Below are 19882 nucleotides of genomic sequence, written 5' to 3'. Positions count from 1 at the left end.
CTTTCTCTCTCTCTCTCTCTGCTTCTCCCTCTTGCTCTCTCTCTCTCTTTCACTCTCTCTCTCTCTCTCTCTCTCTCTCTCTCTGCTTCTCCCTCTCTCTGCTTCTCCCTCTTGCTCTCTCTCTCTCTTTCGCTCTCTCTCTCTCCCTCTCTCTCTCTCTGCTTCTCCCTCTTGCTCTCTCTCTCTCTTTCACTCTCTCTCTCTCTCTCTCTCTGCTTCTCCCTCTCGCTCTCTCTCTCTCTTTTGCTCTCTCTCTCTCTCTCTCTCTCTCTCTCTCTCTTCTCTCTCTCTCTCTCTCTCTCTCTCTTCTCTCTCTCTCTCTCTCTCCATATCTCTCTCTCCTTATGTATCTATCTTCACCCTCTCTCTTTCTGTCTCTAACAACATGGTGTGTGTGTGTGTTTTGATGGTTTGCAATATACACAGAGGTATTCCTCTGAGAGAGAAGGGACAGGATATAAGTGTGAAGTTATTCACTGTGCCCTGAAGGTAGCAGGCTGCTAAATACTCTCTTCCCAGCAAACCAAAATCGGTTCTGTGAAGTTTCCCAGAACAATCGTTAGGTCGCGGCAAACTGTCCAGTCGTGGTGATGATTATAGAATGTTTGTATAAAACATTCGCCTGATGTTGCAGAATATTCCTATAACACATTTAATATATTCCTTAAAGGTTCCCAGAATGTTTCATTAGGTTGTGGGAACAATCTGGTGAGAACAATGTGGGTACATCACAAAATATATGTTGCCAAAACACAAATAGTGTCCAGTTGTGCAGATGATTCTACAATGTTTCTATTAGGTTGCAAAAATGTTTTACCTGATGTTGCAAGAACATTTTCTATGTTCTTTAAAAGTTCCTAAAACGTTTCTTTAGGTTGTGGGAACGTTGTGGGGATATGACAAGAGATAGGTTCCCAAAACATTAAAACTGTCCAGTTGTGTTGACATAGAAAATGTTATATTTAAGTTTTACGCAATATTACCACAACATTCTCAGCATGCAAATTTGTAGCTCCTTAAAGCATAAGAAAGCTGATTGGAATACATCCCCATTGTGTTTCTCTCTAGCTGTAATATAAATATGCATCTGAGAACTGTATTGTAGGTGATATAGAGACACATAGCATTTTAATTTCATTCACAGGACATTTGAACAGCATTTAATCATACAAACCAACTGTATTTACACTTCATATGTTGACAGTATGCACATGTGGGTTTGAACCTACAATGTTTGTACAACCAAGTCTGAGTCTTTATTTAAGAAGCATATGAATACACAAAAAATAGCATTTATTTAAAGGAAGCTCTTCTCAACGAAAATCACATTTCATAAGTACACAGCATATGAAGAGAATGAGAACATTTTAGTAACTCAGAAATTGTGTTCCATGTCCTGATTGACCATAATTGACTGAAAAACACTCACAAGGCCACAGCAATCCCCTGGTGGCGCAGAGGCTTAATTATCTGGCTGCGGTTTTGAATAGTGCAGGTTCAATCCCACATATTCTATAACCATGTTTCCTTAGGGAATTTTTTTTGAAAGTTTTCTAAATGTTCTTGAAATGTTCTGAGGACATCCAAGACAAGGTCAAATGTATATTGTGTGAACATTAATGGAATATTATGTTAAACCTAAGATAAATATGCTATGAACGTCATACAAACTGATTTATTTCACTCTTACAACATTAAGGGAATGTATTGTGCAACCTAATTAAAAGATTGTATGAATGTCATGTTTTGGGAACCTATCTCTTGTAATGTACCCACACTGTTCCCACAACCTAGTTACATGTTCTGGGTACCTTTAAAGAACTCAGAAAGGCTGTTTTGTCAACATTCTTGCAACATCAAAGGAATGTTTTGTGCACCCTGATACAAACATTATGTGACAGTTTTTGCGTTTTGGGAGCATATCTTTTGTGTTGTCCCCACAATGTTCTCACCAGACTGTTTCCACAACCTAATGAAACATTCTGGGAACCTTTTAAAGAACAGATTAAATGTGTTCTGGGAACATCCTTGTAACATCAGGTGAGTGTTTTTTGCACCGTAAAATAAACATTGTAGGATCGTCCGCACAACTGGACAGTTTTTGTATTTTGGGAACATATCTTTTGTGATGACCCACAATGTTCCCACCAGACTGTTCCCACAACCTAATGAAACATTCTGGGAACCATTAAAGAACAGACGAAATGTGTTCTGAGAACATTCTTGTAAGTGTTTTATACAAACATACAAACTTTTGGGGAATGTTCTGTGGTGGTTGTTACAGATGTTTTGCACAACATTTTAGTGAATGTTAGGAGAACATTCCAAAGATATTTAATCAACAACAACAAAAAAAAGATAAATAAATAGATAAATAAATGTATCAAAAACATTCTCTGAACATTTTTGGGATGTTATCATCCTAATGTTAGATAAAACCCTAACTAGAACTTCATGGGAATATTAGCTAATGTTCTGGGAATGTTCCCGGTTTGCTGCGGTAAGTGTACAGAACAGCTCTCTTGGGTCTCCACACTTAGAGGCTAGAGTATATGGAGTACGTTTCCCATCCCCTATAAAAGTCTTGGAACGCCATCTCCTGTGTGGTATTATCCAGAATGTTCCAGTGTGTGTACGTACATGCATGGGTATGCGTATGCGTGTGCGTGCGTGTGCATGTGTGTACTGTGAGGAGACAGAACAGCTGTACGTGTGTGTTTGGACTTCCAGAAGTAATTCCAGAGGTAATTTCTGTGTTTTTCACAGTGTGCTGCAAGGACATTCCCAATTGGGTGAGCAGCTGTTCAAAGGCTCACAGACAGCATTTCGGTCATTGTGGGATTTTATTTGTTTTATGTGGGTCTCTCTTTCTGTGTCTTTCTCTTTCTGTCTGTGTGTGTGAGAGAGGGAGAGACGGAGAGAGACAGAGAGAGACAGAGCGAGCGAGAGAGTTTGTGTGATACGATCTCGTGGGGCAGAAGCTTGAGATAGCTATGAGGAAATGGAAACCGCCAGGGTGATTAGAGCAAACACACACACACACACACACTCACACTCACATACACACACTCACACTCACACAGCGGCGAAAGGATTACCAGAGAGAAAGATAACCTTCTGAGAAACAGCAGTGAGTTTGAGGAATCGACGTGATCAGGGCTTGAACCACCAACCCCTCACACAGATCAACCTATGCTACAGCTACAAGTATGCCAAAGCTACTGTATATCAAATCAAATCAAATCAAATGTTATTGGTCACATGCGCCGAATACAACAGGTGCAGACATTACAGTGAAATGCTTACTTACAGCCCTTAACCAACAGTGCATTTATTAAAAATAAAGTTAAAATAAAACAACAACAAAAAAAGTGTTGAGAAAAAAAAGAGCAGAAGTAAAATAAAATAACAGTAGGGAGGCTATATATACAGGGGGGTACCGTTGCAGTGTCTAGAAGGCCGGTGCACACACACACATACATTCTTCCAGAAGGGGACATCCATCACACAGCAGCAGTACAGGAAGGCTTGTCAGTGTTTCATTGTCTCCAGGGAGACCAGAGAGGGTCAAATAAGTGCCTGGTATACAGAGAGAGAGAGAGGGAGAGAGAGAGAGAGAGAGAGAGAGAGAGAGAGAGAGAGAGAGAGAGAGAGATTTGGACTGGGTTCATATCTCTCCTATATTGTATCTTTATATTTATGGGCAGTAGAAAGTCCCTGGGGATGTGATGGGATGTTTTAGGACGTCCTGATACAGACAGTTACATCACACACTGTGAAGGTGTGGCCTTCACTAAAGACATTCATTTTTGTTATGTATTTATTCAAAGTATTTATAGAGCAAGTTGTGTTTGTGTATGTGCTTAGTTCATTCAGTAATTTGCCAAACATTCCAGTTTCTAGATCTGTCCCATAATTTTCAACCAATTGCAGTCAGGTGTTCATTGTTAAGTGGTTCTTGTTTTCTATTTGTCCAGCTAATTAAAGTGATGATCCAAAGGTTTTGTATAATTTCAGCCAGTAGTTTAGAAAGTACAGATGTAGGATCTTATTTTGATCAGTCTTATGTTGATGAGAATTTACCTGCACGAGAGGAAATGCAAACTGTAGTGTATTCAACGTTTTAAAAGGCTTTTAAAGTTTGTAATTTCCACTTTCAACTTTCAACTTTCAGACTTGATTTGCCCTAATGTAAAATGTATCAACTCATACCAAAGAATTTGAATTAATTATAAACCACATAATAATTCACATTTCCTGTCGCTACATGATTATTTTCCTGCGGTAGCAAACTGGCTCAAACTAAGATCCTACATCTGTAGTGCTCACGAGTGTCACAACTTCCTCCGAAGCTGCCTCCTCTCCTTGTTCGGGCAGGCTTCGGCGTTCGTCGTCACCGGCTTTCTAGACACTGCCACTCCCAGTGGCGGCTCCTGAAAAAATTCTCAGGGGGGGCAATTTTTCTGATGATTTAGGTGACCTACACACATTTTAAAAAAGATATGTCCAGCAACAACATGAAGACAGGGGCAGCATATAAGTCAATACCAGAAGCATTTATTGACTGATCTCAAAAGTGTTGGCTTACCAGGGTTGGTGGAGCCCTCAGTTTCATCTTTGCCTCGCAAAGCTAACTCAAACACTCCGCAAAACTTCACACACTGGATTAGCCGGCTGAGGATGTGGCGGTTCTTGCTAATGTCGTAGTAAATATATTTGTTATAGTGAATATGGAATATGATATGTTGAGTAAAATGTTGTGCTAAGATCTATTTAGGTCAGGAGCTGGTTATAAGTTCTGTTCCTATCCAATAACAATGGACAAAAGGGTCCTATCTTGTCAGCCTTGTCAGCAGGTGGCCAAGGACAACACCCACGCCATAGGCCTCTCAGTTCTTCCAACTCACGAGTTCTTGCTCTGAGGACACACACACACACACACAAACACACACACACACACATCATCACTGTTAAACACACACACACACACACACACACAAAAATCCCCTCTCTTAGGCTGAACATTTGAAGACAGAGAACCCGACTCAGAGCCAATGCAACAGTGACACTAGCCTGGAGGGGACCTCGCCCAACTCATCAGGACCAATCAGAAGATCAGAACTACTAGATTCAACCTACTTCATTTATTGCATAAAATGTCTGCACACAATGTTTCGGGGCTCTCTTCAGATAATAATAATAATAATAATAATAATAATAATATGCCATTTAGCAGACGCTTTTATCCAAAGCGACTTACAGTCATGCGTGCATACATTTTTGTGTATGGGTGGTCCCGGGGATCGAACCCACTACCTTGGCGTTACAAGCGCCGTGCTCTACCAGCTGAGCTACAGAAAGTGGATACTCATGGATGCGCATCGCAATTGTAAAATGTCAACACAATTGGAGACACCACGTCATTTTTGGAGACATGTTATTGACAGTAAACTATTGTAGATGCGACTGCTAACTAAATAAAACATTTTAGCTGGCTAGCTAATCGTCTTAGCTAAATGTGGGGCAAACAATTCAGTTATTTACCGTTAATTTGAGGGATTGGGGTGAAAGAAATCGAGTTACATAGTGATACTTTACGATATACTGTATTGACAATATCGCAGTATTTTAGCGCTAGTTGGCTGTACCTGCACCAAAACACCATTATTGTTCCTTCATAGCTTGTTCTCAATCTTTTCACATTGGGAGCCAATTTGTTTTCAGCACTTTTATTTCCATGACTGATCAAAACTCGTTCTCATGGCTTTCTGATCCCTCTGCAACAGACATATGGTGCGCAATAAAATCACAGTATCGAATCGCAATACGTATAGAATCATGAGACTCGCAATGCATATATCTTATCGTGAGGTTCCTGGCAATTCCCAGCCCAAGTTAATTTGCCACAACAAATCTCTTCGCTAGCAAACGCGATGTCTTCTCCAAAACGGCAATGTGTCTCCAGCAATGTTTACTTTTTTGACGTTCTATGGCATCTCCACTTTCCAAGCATATATGACCACATGTAATATTTTGGTAAGTGATGCAAATAGTGAACTATGTAGGGCCAGGATGTAAAATATATGTAGCTGCAGCAATTTCTCTTATCTGATATGGTAAGTAATGGGGCTTAATGTATAGCTCCCTAAGAGTTTGACGAACGGGTCCGTGCACGCGATTCCAGATATCTTTACCTCTGAATAAACGGCCTTTATTATACCATATCCACCCTGTCCAAAGTCTCTACTTGGTCTCAGTTCTCCAGTAAACTTGTGATTATCAACACTAACCTCATCGTTGTGGCGGCGGACAGCTAGCCTGTATCCCTCATCCAGTTGAGTGGCAATGTTCTTTTTTCGTTCGTACCAATTTTTGGAAAATCCTCGGGTGTAGGACTTTCCGCCTTTAGTAGAAACCTGTTGAATTATAAAATTTGGTCTGGGAGGTCCTAATTGTTTCGTTGCCAATTTATCTTGATTTGTTCGCCGACAAAAAGGAACTTATTTCAAAGAGACAATCGAGTTGCACTGCCATTTTGACAGTAATAGTGAATTGATTGATGAGGCTACCCGCTCTTTTCTTAGTTACGTTCATGGTTATGTTACGTATGACGAAAGAGCGTAAGTGCAAGCCCTCAGAAACCCATAGAGATTGTATTGAAATCTCTGATATTTGAAAAAAATAGATTTTACATGGGAGTCTATGAGAGACTTCTGGGCGATTTTCAACCTGACTGAAATCGCCCCAAAAGGGGGGGGGGGGGGGGGGGGCATTTGAAGCACGACTTTAGCCTGATTGGACATTTAGTGGCAGATCAGACCAGACGTCTAGATTACAACACTGATAACTACTGTTGCCGTGATATAATTGATTAGAAAAAAAATCCCTTCCTTTTCCCGTTTGGCAGTGCGTCGCCCATATCGCCCTATTGAACACACCGCCCCTGGCCACTCCTCATCTCATCATTCCATTTGTTTTGTCTTGTTTATTACACACACCTGGTTCATATCCCCTCATTAGTACCTGTAGAAGTATTCCCTCTGCCCCCCTGTTTTTGTGTGTGATTGTTTATTGTGGAGGTTACTATAGCTCGGTGGAGCTATATTGTATTTTGTATCGCCGGGATATTCACCCGTGTGCCTTGTTTTCTCCAATGTTTTACGCATTGCTGCGTACTGCTGTGTTCCTGAATAAACCATATATTCTGTGATTTAACCTCCTGCACCTGACTCTGTACAAAATCACCCGCTACAACGAGCCAAAACGGGTCCCTGAAAATTGTGTACAATTGTGTTTTACATCATCCATTTCGTAAGATATGTTACGAACTCTATTTCGTACAATATGTTACGAATTTATAAGCGCTTAAGATCCCGGACTACATTTCTAAGTGGTTAGTTGACACAGGTCTTTAAGCCATGTTAAAATGGATGTGCCAGAATGTTTGTAGGGTTGAATGTCTTTTAACTATGATGAGCCACATCCGTCTTAGCTGACAGTTTTGTATGGTTTTAACTTGCTCTGCTACTGCAGTTTTAAATAAATAAAGAACTTTTGAACCGTTTTTATTCTCAGTCTTTTTTAAGCCTTTTACTTGTTAGAGTAAGGGCCAGCTCTCTCACATACACACACACACACACACATACACACATACATACACACACACACACACACACACCGACATATACATATGGCAAAGCAGAGATATGTCACCGTTTTCAGCACTCATCTGGCAGCCAGCGCCAAAGTGTAGGACTGCAGAAATTAGGCAATTATCTTAGTGTTAAGTGGCTTTCTCTCTTCTTATTTCCTGTTCTTCATCTGAAAACACTGTGATACTGTGCAGATGTCTACTGAGACCACTGACAGGTCAGAGCAGATGAAGGAGAGGAGACAGTAGAGGACTGTAGATTATTGAGATGCACTGCCTTTACATAGCTGTGGCATGCAAGCAAAGAAGTCGCCATTTCAGCACTACTCTCCTGGACAGCCAGTTATATTACGCTCAGGTGTGCGTGTGTGTGTGTGTGTCTGTGTCTGTGTGTGTCTGTGTGTGTGTGCGTGCGTGCGTGCGTGCGTGCGTGCGTGCGTCACTGTTCCATTTTAGCACCAGTTCCGTAGACAGCGCCAGTGCTTAGGCTACATGGGTTATAGCGCCGGGCTATAGCTTACTGCAGCCATTCTCGGAAACACTCTGACAACACCCAGGCCCTCATTACTGAATACTGATTGGTAGACATATTTATCACTGAAACGTGCCCTATATGTGGAAACGTTGCCATCGCTGTCATTAGTTGTCCCATTTCTTCGTGCATCAAGTTTGCGCAATGGTCATGGATCCTAAAACACAATGGTCATGGATCCTAAAACTGACACAAGTTGACTACCAATGTTTAACTAGTAGCCTATCAGCTCTGTGAAGAGAGCCATTTGGGTCTTTATTGACTTGGCGCTTTTAATTTGATGGTTGCTATGAAATGATGAAGGAGGGAAAGGAGAAGGAAAGAGGGAGGGGGGAGAGAAAGTTCCTGGAAGACAACACTCGCCGGTTCAGCGTCCCCCAACAGAGATGAGTGTGCCACACATACACATATCTGACTGATTATCAGACACAACAGAACCGCTCTTCGCTGTAGTGCTGCGCTGATTACGCAGACGGACTCTCTCTCCTACTCGACCCCCCTACCCCCTCACAGTGTGCCGAGGAAAGAGAGAGAGTGAAAAGTCGCCGCTTCATCTCTGATTATTCAGACTGAACGGAGAAACGAGCGATACCCCCCCCCCCCCTCCTCTCTTTCTCTGCGCGGGAACCCGGGTGACTGGAGCGCGCGTGTCACAGTGACAGCTCCACCAACGAAAGACACGAGCCAGATCATCCGGAGAACAGAGTCTGTAGCTCTGTTGAACACTAGGTGCTGCAACAGCAAACACCAAAAACTCACGCGCTCTTTTTTCAGAGAACGGACACAGCTTCTGCTGTGCCTGTGTCTGTCTGTGTCTGCATGCACTAGAGAGAACTATCAACTAGGTGACTGGATTTACAGTTATACATCTACGAACTAAACCGTCTGGAATCTATCAATCTATCAGGAAAATAACGCCTTTTCTCTTCCTAGAGAGACTCCAGGGGCGCAAAGCTCCTGTCAACTGCATCTAACTCTGCTTGATACATCTGCTCGAGCCGTTCTCACTGCCATCAGATACCGCCACACTATACACCCTCGCCTCTCCCCGGGAACTGAAAGGAGAGAGGAAGGAGAGGGGGATAGTCGACAGAGGGGAAAGGGAAGAAGGAACGAGAGGAGACGAAATATTATCCTCTATCAGGATTGAGAAAGAGAGAATAACTATTCTGTACCAGGAGCTAGATTTCTCCTTTCACTAGAACGTTGGCATGGCAAACACGGGCATCAACAGGCTGACTATTTAACGGACCCTCAGTGCATTACTCATGCTTCTTTCTGTAAGCAGCCTGAAGGAATAATTTAATAATAAAGAATAAACACTTGTTATTGAAGTTCCATTTTACTGGAGGAATATCTGAATATCCTCGCCTCCCCTTCCCTAGGTCGGACTCGGACTGAGAGGAGGGATACTTGACTCTCTGCTTCACCTGGTGAAGAGTCCAGTAAACCGAACCAACCGACGTCCGCACACACGCAAGACCCCTGCGCATTGGGAAGCGCTGGGCCGGATGTCGTGCAGCACGTGCTACTACCTGGTCATCAGCTCCACACACCTGAGCAACGGCCACTTCCGGCGTGTGAAGGGAGTCTTCAGGGGACCGCTCTGTCCCACTGCCTCCAGCCAATCACCGGTAATATACCTATGTGTGTGTGTGTGTGTGTTGTCGTGGAAATTCTAATCAATAATGAGGAGAGACAAGGTCAATCACCAATCAGGATATTACTTTATTCAAAACGTATTAATAAGGTAGTAAGTGAGGCTGTTCGACCCAACACTATTGAGTGTTGGGCCGAGAGCTCTCACATACAGACAATACAAATATATTTTATAGCAAAGATACACCCTCCCAGTCTACATGACAAACAGCAGATGTGTGGAATGGGTCAAAAGGTTAGGATTTGTATGAAATAAATGAATAATTCACAGCAGACAGTATCTGCGGTGAAGACTGTTCTCATTGTATGGAAACCATGGTTTGGCTCCCAAGACAAGGTTATTATCAACTATTCATAACAGATCTTGTCCCTGGTAACTTACACACCCAGACACCAATTCAGTCTATGAAAAAGCAGGCTCAGTCAGACCAGAGACATCTCCACTAATCATAGAATGGAATGTGACTGTTGGTTTTATCACCTAGCCATCCATAAATCAATTGTCCAATACCCCTATCTCGAGGAAAACCCATGTCCTTGACCACACGCCTAGACTAGCTGCAGGGAGCTGGAGTAGAAACCATCCCTTTACAAAAACACAGCATTAGTAGAACAGTATATAATTGTTAACTATTAATATTAAACAAAGCAGGTAAACATGTTACATGTTAATTTTTCTCTCACAGTGTGTGTGTGTATTTGTTTATGTGTAAAATGCCAAGCCTGCTAAGAGACTTTGGTGCTCAGGTGGAACCGTATTTCTCTACAGATGGTTGTGCTGACAGAGTATCCTTCTTAGGGACCGGTCAAAATTTAGGCTATTGTTACCTGGAGGAAAATGGGGGAGGGTCATGCTTTTTCAATTTTAGTCAGGTGGAAGGTTTAGTATTTATTTATTTTTTATCCAGGGGAGGGTCATGTAATTTGTAATTGATTAAATGTCAGCATTTGTCAGCATTTTGGAATTTACGTATTGAATTCGACTATGTGTAACTTTGGTGTACAACCCTGCTCTCTCTCTCTCTCATTGTCCTCGCTGAGCCCGCCTGTGTTGGCATTTAGCATTTGCCTTTCCATAGGTTGTGTTTTTGGCGTATCCAGAACGTGGGCGTGTAGAATATCTGGCTAATAAAATAGCATGTGTAGTGACGTCATAGGGAGCTAGCGCGCAACAGAAATGCTGTGTTCAAAACAACTGGGAAATCTGAAATCTCCGACTTCCGACTTCAGTGCACTCTCTTCCGACGTCAGACTAAGTACGGTCATCCAACTCTGAATTCAAAGTCGGAAACTATGGCATCATTCTAAAGCTCAGACTTTCCAACCTGAAGATCACTGACGTCATGATTTGACCAAATTTTTTTTTCATACCTCCCAGTTGTTTTCAATACACCAAAAAACTCTGTGGTCTATCACAACAACAAGCATGGCATCACAAAATTAAGCAAGGAACACAGATCTTGAAAAATTATCTCCACAATAATATATGGGTTTCTTGCAGTCTCTCTCCGTGGAAGAGAGTCTAGAAAAGTTCACTGGAATTTTGGAGTTGATAGGAGATGGTTCCTCAATGTGGAAAAAAGTAAATGGATTAAATCTGGTGTTGGAGGAGTTTCTACTGAATGGAGAGGACAATAGTCCATGTGGATGGCTGGACTCTCTGTATGCTTACGAGCTATATGTTTATCCTCGGCTGCCTGTCATTTAATCGAAATCTGATTAGTAAAAAAATATTTCACTGTGTAAATTCCTTGGGTAAGCCTATAGGCTAGGCCTATTCACTGCATTATTATTCCTAATAATTCCTCTTTAGCTCTTGGAGTCCCAGGAAAAGCAAAACTAAGCCTACAATAGCTTGTTGTACATTTGTTTGAAGCATTTTATTTACTACTACAGCTTGCTCTTGCTTACTGAATGTAAAATACAAAAACAAAAGAACTGGGGCGTATTCATTACGCCGATTCTGTTGCAAAATATTTCTTAAACAGAAGCAAATGGAACGAAAAGGGGAGGGACCTACCTGAATTTGTCCAATAGAAACTCTAGTTTTGCTCTATTTGCTTCTGTTTGATTATAAACGGCAAACGGTTCCCGTAATAAATACACCCCTGGCTGGGGAGAGAGAGAGAGTGCGTGCGATGTTGTGATCAAAATACACCATATGAGTAATCTGCTAATGTACCTTTCTGGACCTTGTACTCTGTCGAGAATAGACCCATAACTGATCCAAATGGTTGGATAATCAGGCCTAGGCTGTATGGTACTCCCTATAAATAGCTCCATTCTTGTGTATTTTATTTTATTCCGCTTGTGTTACTATTTTATTTGTATTATTATTTTTTAACTGCATCGTTGGGAATGGCTCGTAAGCAAGCATTTCATGGTAAAGTCTACACCAGTTGTATTCTGCGCATGTGACAAATAAAAATTGATTTGATTTTATGCAGTTATTTCAGCAAGCAGCATTCAAAACAGGAAGTTTAAGCGGTTATTGTGTTGTGCTTCACTGTAATCAGAGAGCTAAAATCAATACTATGCATGCCAGTCTCTCTTGGCTAAAAGTAAAGGAGAGACTGACTGCATCACTTTTTGTTTTAATATAAGAACCATTAATATGTTAAATTCCAATTTTTTTGCATAGTCAACTTACACACACCACTGACACACACACTTACCACACCAGCTTAATGTTCTGTATTATGTCATGTTTCATGTTTTGTGTGGACCCCAGGAAGAGTAGCTGCTGCAATCGCCACAGCTAATGGGCATCCTAATAAAAAATAGAAAATAAAATGTTTTTGCCTATATCACTTCATGTATTAAATGGTTGCACAGGACAGACAGTGATGAGCACAGTGAAAGTGAATATCCAAACAAATTGACATCCATTTGAAAAATTGAAATCACTTGCAAACCACTTGAGCAACGAGGCAAGCAATGACATGATGCAAAAGATGCGCAGGTTAAACAACGTTTGTGGTTGAATATCTACATTTAATTTAAAAGCGTGTTTCTATATTATATTTTTTATTAGGCTACATGTAGCCTACATTGAAGTATTATTAGCAGTTGTCACTATGACAGTGAACACACCCTGAAGCACTGACTGGTCTGTGTTACCACCTTAATAATAGGCCTATACAGTGTGTAGTAGCATGCTTTGATCAGTCCATTGACAGGTGTAGGCCACTGTAGAACGATAAACTTTCCTCTAGTGTGGATGCTTGCCAACGTTTTATAGTTATGTATAATTTATCATTATCGTCCTTGGTGTGGACCGTTCTTATTATAGCTCAGTGTTGTGAACGGCCCTTAACGCTTAAATTGGTAAATGCCGCCCTCTAGCAGATAACATGAATATGGTATGAATACAGCAGTGGTTCTCAACCACGGATTGATTTGATAGAAATCACGACTGCAACATTGATAGCCTACTAAAAAGGGATTTAATATTCCCTGCTACAGTGAGAGAAAAAGTATTTGATCCCCTGCTGATTTTGTACGTTTGCCCACTGACAAAGAAATGATCAGTCTATAATTTTAATGGTAGGTTTATTTGAACAGTGAGAGACAGAATAACAACAAAAAAATCCAGAAAAACGCATGTCAAAAATGTTATAAATTGATTGCATTTTAATGAGGGAAATAAGTATTTGACCCCCTCTCAATCAGAAAGATTTCTGGCTCCCAGGTGTCTTTTATACAAGTAATGAGCTGAGATTAGGAGCACACTCTTAAAGGGAGTGCTCCTAATCTCAGCTTGTTACCTGTATTAAAGACACCTGTCCACAGAAGCAATCAATCAATCAGATTCCAAACTCTCCAACATGGCCAAGACCAAAGAGCTCTCCAAGGATGTCAGTGACAAGATTGTAGACCTACACAAGGCTGGAATGGGCTACAAGACCATCGCCAAGCAGCTTGGTGAGAAGGTGACAACAGTTGGTGCGATTATTCGCAAATGGAAGAAACACAAAATAACTGTCAATCGCCCTCGGCCTGGGGCTCCATGCAAGATCTCACCTCGTGGAGTTGCAATGATCATGAGAACGGTGAGGAATCAGCCCAGAACTACATGGGAGGATCTTGTCAATGATCTCAAGGCAGCTGGGACCATAGTCACCAAGAAAACAATTGGTAACACACTACGCTGTGAAGGACTGAAATCCTGCAGTGCCTGCAAGGTCCCCCTGCTCAAGAAAGCACATATACAGGGCCGTCTGAAGTTTGCCAATGAACATCTGAATGATTCAGAGGAGAACTGGGTGAAAGTGTTGTGGTCAGATGAGACCAAAATCGAGCTCTTTGGCATCAACTCAACTCGCCGTGTTTGGAGGAGGAGGAATACTGCCTATGAACCAAAGAACACCATCCCCACCGTCAAACATGGAGGTGGAAACATTATGCTTTGGGGGTGTTTTTTTGCTAAGGGAACAGGACAACTTCACCGCATCAAAGGGTCGATGGACGGGGCCATGTACCGTCAAATCTTGGGTGAGAACCTCCTTCCCTCAGCCAGGGCATTGAAAATGGGTCGTGGATGGGTATTCTAGCATGACAATGACCCAAAACACACGGCCAAGGCAACAAAGGAGTGGCTCAAGAAGAAGCACATTAAGGTCCTGGAATGGCCTAGCCAGTCTCCAGACCTTAATCCCATAGAAAATCTGTGGAGGGAGCTGAAGGTTCGAGTTGCCAAACGTCAGCCTCGAAACCTTAATGACTTGGAGAAGATCTGCAAAGAGGAGTGGGACAAAATCCCTCCTGACATGTGTGCAAACCTGGTGGCCAACTACAAGAAACGTCAACATGGGTTTTGCCACCAAGTACTAAGCCATGTTTTGCAGAGGGGTCAAATACTTATTTCCCTCATTAAAATGCAAATCAATTTATAACATTGCGTTTTTCTGGATTTTTTTGTTGTTGGTTATTCTGTCTCTCACTGTTCAAATAAACCTACCATTAAAATTATAGACTGATCATGTCTTTGTCAGTGGGCAAACGTACAAAATCAGCAGGGGATCAAATACTTTTTTCCCTCACCGTATGTGGTTTTAATTATCATTTTGGAGGGGAGTTTTTTTTTCAAACGTTCGGGGAGGGCCAGGTAAAAATATATTTTCCTCAGGGGGAGGGCCATCCATTTTACCTCCAGGTATCCCTCGTATAACGTTCACTCCCTAACCTTTCAGAGTATCCTCCTAACCTTTCAGAGTATCCTCCTAACCTTTCAGAGTATCCTCCTAACCTTTCAGAGTATCCTCCTAACCTTTCAGAGTATCCTCCTAACCTTTCCTTAGTGCTGAAGTAGCCTGGGTCTCTGGATTAGACTGGCCTTTAGTCTGAGTCTACCTCTTAGTGCCCTGACTCTCTCACCTTCTCTCCATCTCTCTGTGTGTGTGTGTGTGTGTGTGTGTATGTGGGTGAAAGTGTGATATATGGGCATGCTCCAAGGGTCTCCAGTAATTCACACATTATTTATGAGTTGTTAATGTGAGATGAGATGAACTGGCAGAGCTGACGGAGGAGAGGAGCAGCTGCTGTGTGAGTGTGTGTTTACTGTTCCTATTACCAGGCTGTCATGTTCGGTCTGATAAGACGGTGTCATGAGAGAACAGAACCACTTTCTTCTACAGCAGGGTTTCCCAAACTCGGTCCTGCATGTTTTGGGTTCTGCCCTAGCACTAAACAGCTGATTAAAATAATTGAAGCTTGATGATGAGTTGGTTATTTGAATTATTTGAGTGATTTTAATCATGTGTGTGTGTGTTTGTGTGCGTTTGTGTGTGTGTGTGTGTGTGTGTGTGAGGTGAAGTTTAGTGAATAAACTATGCAGTGCGTGGAGTCTTGTCGTTCTTGAACAAGTCTTTAACAAAGTCTTTAACAGTTGAACCAACTTGTGAAGTGGAGTCCTGAGGCCGTATCTAAATTGTGTTTCCATATGTACATTATTATCATCATTAGTACAGAGCTCCTGTAGCATCATAACTGGGGAGTCATTGTTACAACCTTCATTACCACTACAAAGCTTACTTTCCTATAGTCATCTGAGGTTTGAGGGTCTAAGAGCAGTGGGGAAAAAGTGGGAGTGAGGAGAAAGGAAGTAAAGAGAGTAGGTGAAAGAATTAGAGAGAGAGAGAGAGAGAGAGAGAGAGAGAGAGAGAGAGAGAGAGAGAGAGAGTAATTCTCCATACCCCTCAAGGCAAGGGACTCCTTACCCCTGCAGCTCTTTTTCTGCTCTCTCTCTCTCTCTCTCTCTCTCTCTCTCTCTCTCTCTCTCTCTCTCTCTCTCTCTCTCTCTCTCTCTCTCTCTCTCTCTCTCTCTCTCTCTCTCTCTCTCTCTCTCTCTCTCTTTCTCTCTCTCTCCTCTCTCTCTCTCTCTCTCTCTCTCTCTCGCTGTTTGGAGAGGTTTGTCAGCACAACATAGTACCCATTTTGTTCATTGCCTTAAAGTGGCCTGATGGGGTTATTTCGACTGCATTTCAGCATTTAGACTGTTTATTTTACCCTTATTTTACCAGGTAAGTTGACTGAGAACGCATTCTCATTCCCATCAACAACCTGGGGAATAGTTACAGGGGAGAGGAGGGGGGATGAATGAGCCAATTGGAACCGGTGCACTATTGGATTACTATAGCAGCACACCACAATATCGGCTGCCGTCACTTATATGGCAAGGGTTCCGATATTGACTTGCCTATAGCCAGTTAGCCACCAGTGGTCCGAAAAGTGCTGTAGGAGGGCATTAGTGGTGATCAGTAGAACACTTTGTGGGGGTCAGCACGACACCATTCTAACACTGTTGTGGTGGAGCAGGATCACACACACACACACACACAGAAATGCACGCACACACACACACACACACCATCAGGCCCAACCGAAAGCGTTTCAGACTGGCACCTCTTGGCACGTATTGTGCTGAATACCAAACTGCCCCTGCTAAACTTTTAGACATAAACAGTCACTGTTCTGCTGTTTCAGCCTATTGCTGGTGTGCACAAAATGTGTGTGTCTGTGTGTGCTATACTGTGCTATATCGTTACTGGTGTTTCATCTGATGTCTACAGTAGCAGTGAAATATACCTGTACATCAAAGCAGACTAGTGGAATAGATACTGTAACTATGCATCACACACACAAACACACAGACAAGAGTGCTCAATTACACACCCCTCTGATCCAAGTGTGGGTAGTAACAAAACACAGAGTAACAAAACACAGAGTAACAAAACACCTCCCTCTTCAGCTGTCAATCACACTACTGCAGATATAGAGAGAAAGGGGTAGTGGCAGAAAAAGAGATGGATGTCTGTGTGTGTGTGTGTGTGTGTGTGTGTGTGTGTGTGTTTGAGAAAGAGGTATGAATGTGTGATTCTCTGACTCATTACAGATAATTACATTTTACAGAGTTTGATGTTCAGTTCAGTCATTGTTAATATTTGATTTGCTTAGACTAATGAATTAATTACGGTTTTAATTGCATCGCCTTCAGTTGATACATGCAAATCTAATATCAACACTGTGCCCCTGCAACAGGACCACACAGGCAAGCAGGCACACACACACACACGCACACACACATACACACAGGGAGTAAAAGACAGTCTGGGCACTGAAAGCTAAACTCAGCCTAAAGGACAGTCTGATCCAGACACACATTCAGGCTACTCTGGTGATTGAGTGCCTATATGGAGTTGTAGTAATGAAGTCCTGAACACACACACACACACACACACACACACACACACACACACACACACACACACACACACACACACACACACACACACACACACACACACACACACACACACACACACACACACACTAACTCTCTCTCAGGTTGCCCACCTCTCTCCCTGCGGATTAGAGGCAGCTGTTTGCCTTTATGGTCATTACTGATCTGCTCGTTCTATAATTATTAACACACACACCCAAGTGATTGGAGAATTTGATAATTACTATCCATCTGGAGCACCATTCTAGCTAATCACCTAGAAAGAGAGAGAGAGAGAGATGTGTAGAGGGAGGGAGAGATCTTAAAGGGTAATGTCACCTCTGGACAGTTTTTCCAGTCTCCCTACATAATTATGAGTGATGAGAGGGTGTTTCAGACATAATTATGCACTATAGCTGTATTTTTGGATTTTCTCACCGGGAGAGTTAAACCAATGACGTCATTGGTTGATTGAGCCTGCTGTCTGATCTAAAAATGAATGGAGTCATGTTTTGTAGCAATTTTTGTGGACTTTGTGTTTCGCCGATTGCACGATCACGCTAGCAGCGAGTAGATATGGTGGTGCTTGTTCAATAGAGCCATTGGACTTGTCTCAACAATGTTCTTACCTTGCAAGGACATTGCTGAATATCTAGGTTGACTCATTTCCCCTGGCTTTTTAAAGATTACAACCAACGGGAGCCCTACTTCCTTGTTCCCACCCTCAATGGCTTTTCAAAACAGGGGCGGTACTAGTTTACAGGTTCACGGGAGGTATGTTACCGTGCACTGTCTATCCAAGATTGCTAATTAATTAGCTACAATGGCTGCTTCTGATGAAGAAGAGCTGAATTACGATTTGATTCTGTTATTTTCCATAGGAACATACAGCCCTATTTATTTGAGCCAGAATACACTGAAGAGGAGTTGACAGCAGGAAAAATAATTGCGAGACCAGCAAGTAGTGGCGGCAGCCTACACCAGCTGGACCAGGACTCGGGAGGGCAAATGACAAACAAGTAAGTTGTTTTGCTGTCGGTAGCTAGCTACTGTAACAATATTAGCTCTCTTTTTACGTGAGGCGGTGTTGTTCAGCACAGTACAATTTGGTGATCGATTCGGCCATAACAGGGCATGCTAGTACCACTACAAGCCAAGCTAGCCAAATTTAGCTAGCTTGCTATCTATGTTTGCTATACCTAAAATGTACTGTAATCTAGCATTATAGCTAGCTAGCTCAGTGCCTCTCATTAGGATTTTTTTTTTTAGAAATGTTTTGATGATGATGGCGGAGAGTAAAGGAATGACTTTGGCTTCATGACTCATATTAGTCTTGGAGTAACAATACCTGTGTGTTGTAGCTAGCTGACGTGTGTCTGTGAGATGTCTGGTGTTCTACACCATGCTACTAGGAATACAGACAGTACACAACGATTTCCCATGCTTGTCTAATAGCATTTTTGTCTTCCTCTCACAGACAATACCGCTTGGATACAAAAAAGTTGATGACTCTCAAGAGGAGATGTGAAAGGTCCCATAACAACAATCTCCCCTTGTATCAAAGTGACTCAGAACACCTCAATGCACCACCCAAACACACCATATGCAAGTATTCCCTTGCATATGGTGTAGCATTTATTATAAGCTTTAGTAGTATATTTTTCTTCTACTGTGTATATGTCATAAATTGCCATAACTGTTCCTGCATACTGCTGTGTAAACTTACCTCAAGAATAATAAACGCTGTTTTGAAAACAAGCCATGTCTACTTATTTGCTGTATTGACAGATGTGGTGTTGAACAACGATGCTGCGATGATGTGTTGATAAGAAATCCGCTGACACTGTACTTGATTATAAAGGTTTATTATATCAAAGATTTCAGCATCAATTTACAGACTCTGCAGAATCTGGAGAGCAACGAAACCAATCCCAAATATGATTACTCTCCCTGTCCTTTTGTTAAAACATGATATACACTGCTCAAAAAAATAAAGGGAACACTTAAACAACACAATGTAACTCCAAGTCAATCACACTTCTGTGAAATCAAACTGTCCACTTAGGAAGCAACACTGATTGACAATAAATTTCGCATGCTGTTGTGCAAATGGAATAGACAACAGGTGGAAATTAGAGGCAATTAGCAAGACACCCCCAATAAAGGACTGGTTTTGCAGGTGGTGACCACAGACCACTTCTCAGTTCCTATGCTTCCTGGCTGATGTTTTGGTCACTTTTGAATGCTGGCGGTGCTTTCACTCTAGTGGTAGCATGAGACGGAGTCTACAACCCACACAAGTGGCTCAGGTAGTGCAGCT

General features: G+C 42.0%; 1 protein-coding gene across 1 annotated transcript in view; it reads left to right on the top strand.

Annotated features, from left to right (window-relative positions):
- Positions 1-9694: 9694 nt before the first annotated feature.
- The window catches only part of LOC311121269 (uncharacterized protein), a gene marked incomplete at both ends in the record, with an annotated part of 63429 nt that continues 53241 nt past the window's right edge, over positions 9695-19882 (top strand). The window contains one exon of the mRNA XM_084195779.1: positions 9695-9817. Coding sequence (XP_084051905.1) covers positions 9695-9817 — 123 coding nt within the window. The remainder of the gene's footprint in view (positions 9818-19882) is intronic.

The sequence above is a fragment of the Coregonus lavaretus genome, assembly GCF_964263955.1.
Source record: "Coregonus lavaretus genome assembly, contig: HAP1_SCAFFOLD_1911, whole genome shotgun sequence".
Taxonomy (NCBI): Eukaryota; Metazoa; Chordata; class Actinopteri; order Salmoniformes; family Salmonidae; genus Coregonus; species Coregonus lavaretus.
The sequence above is the reverse complement of the archived record's forward strand: the minus strand, read 5'-3'. Positions and strand labels throughout refer to the sequence as shown.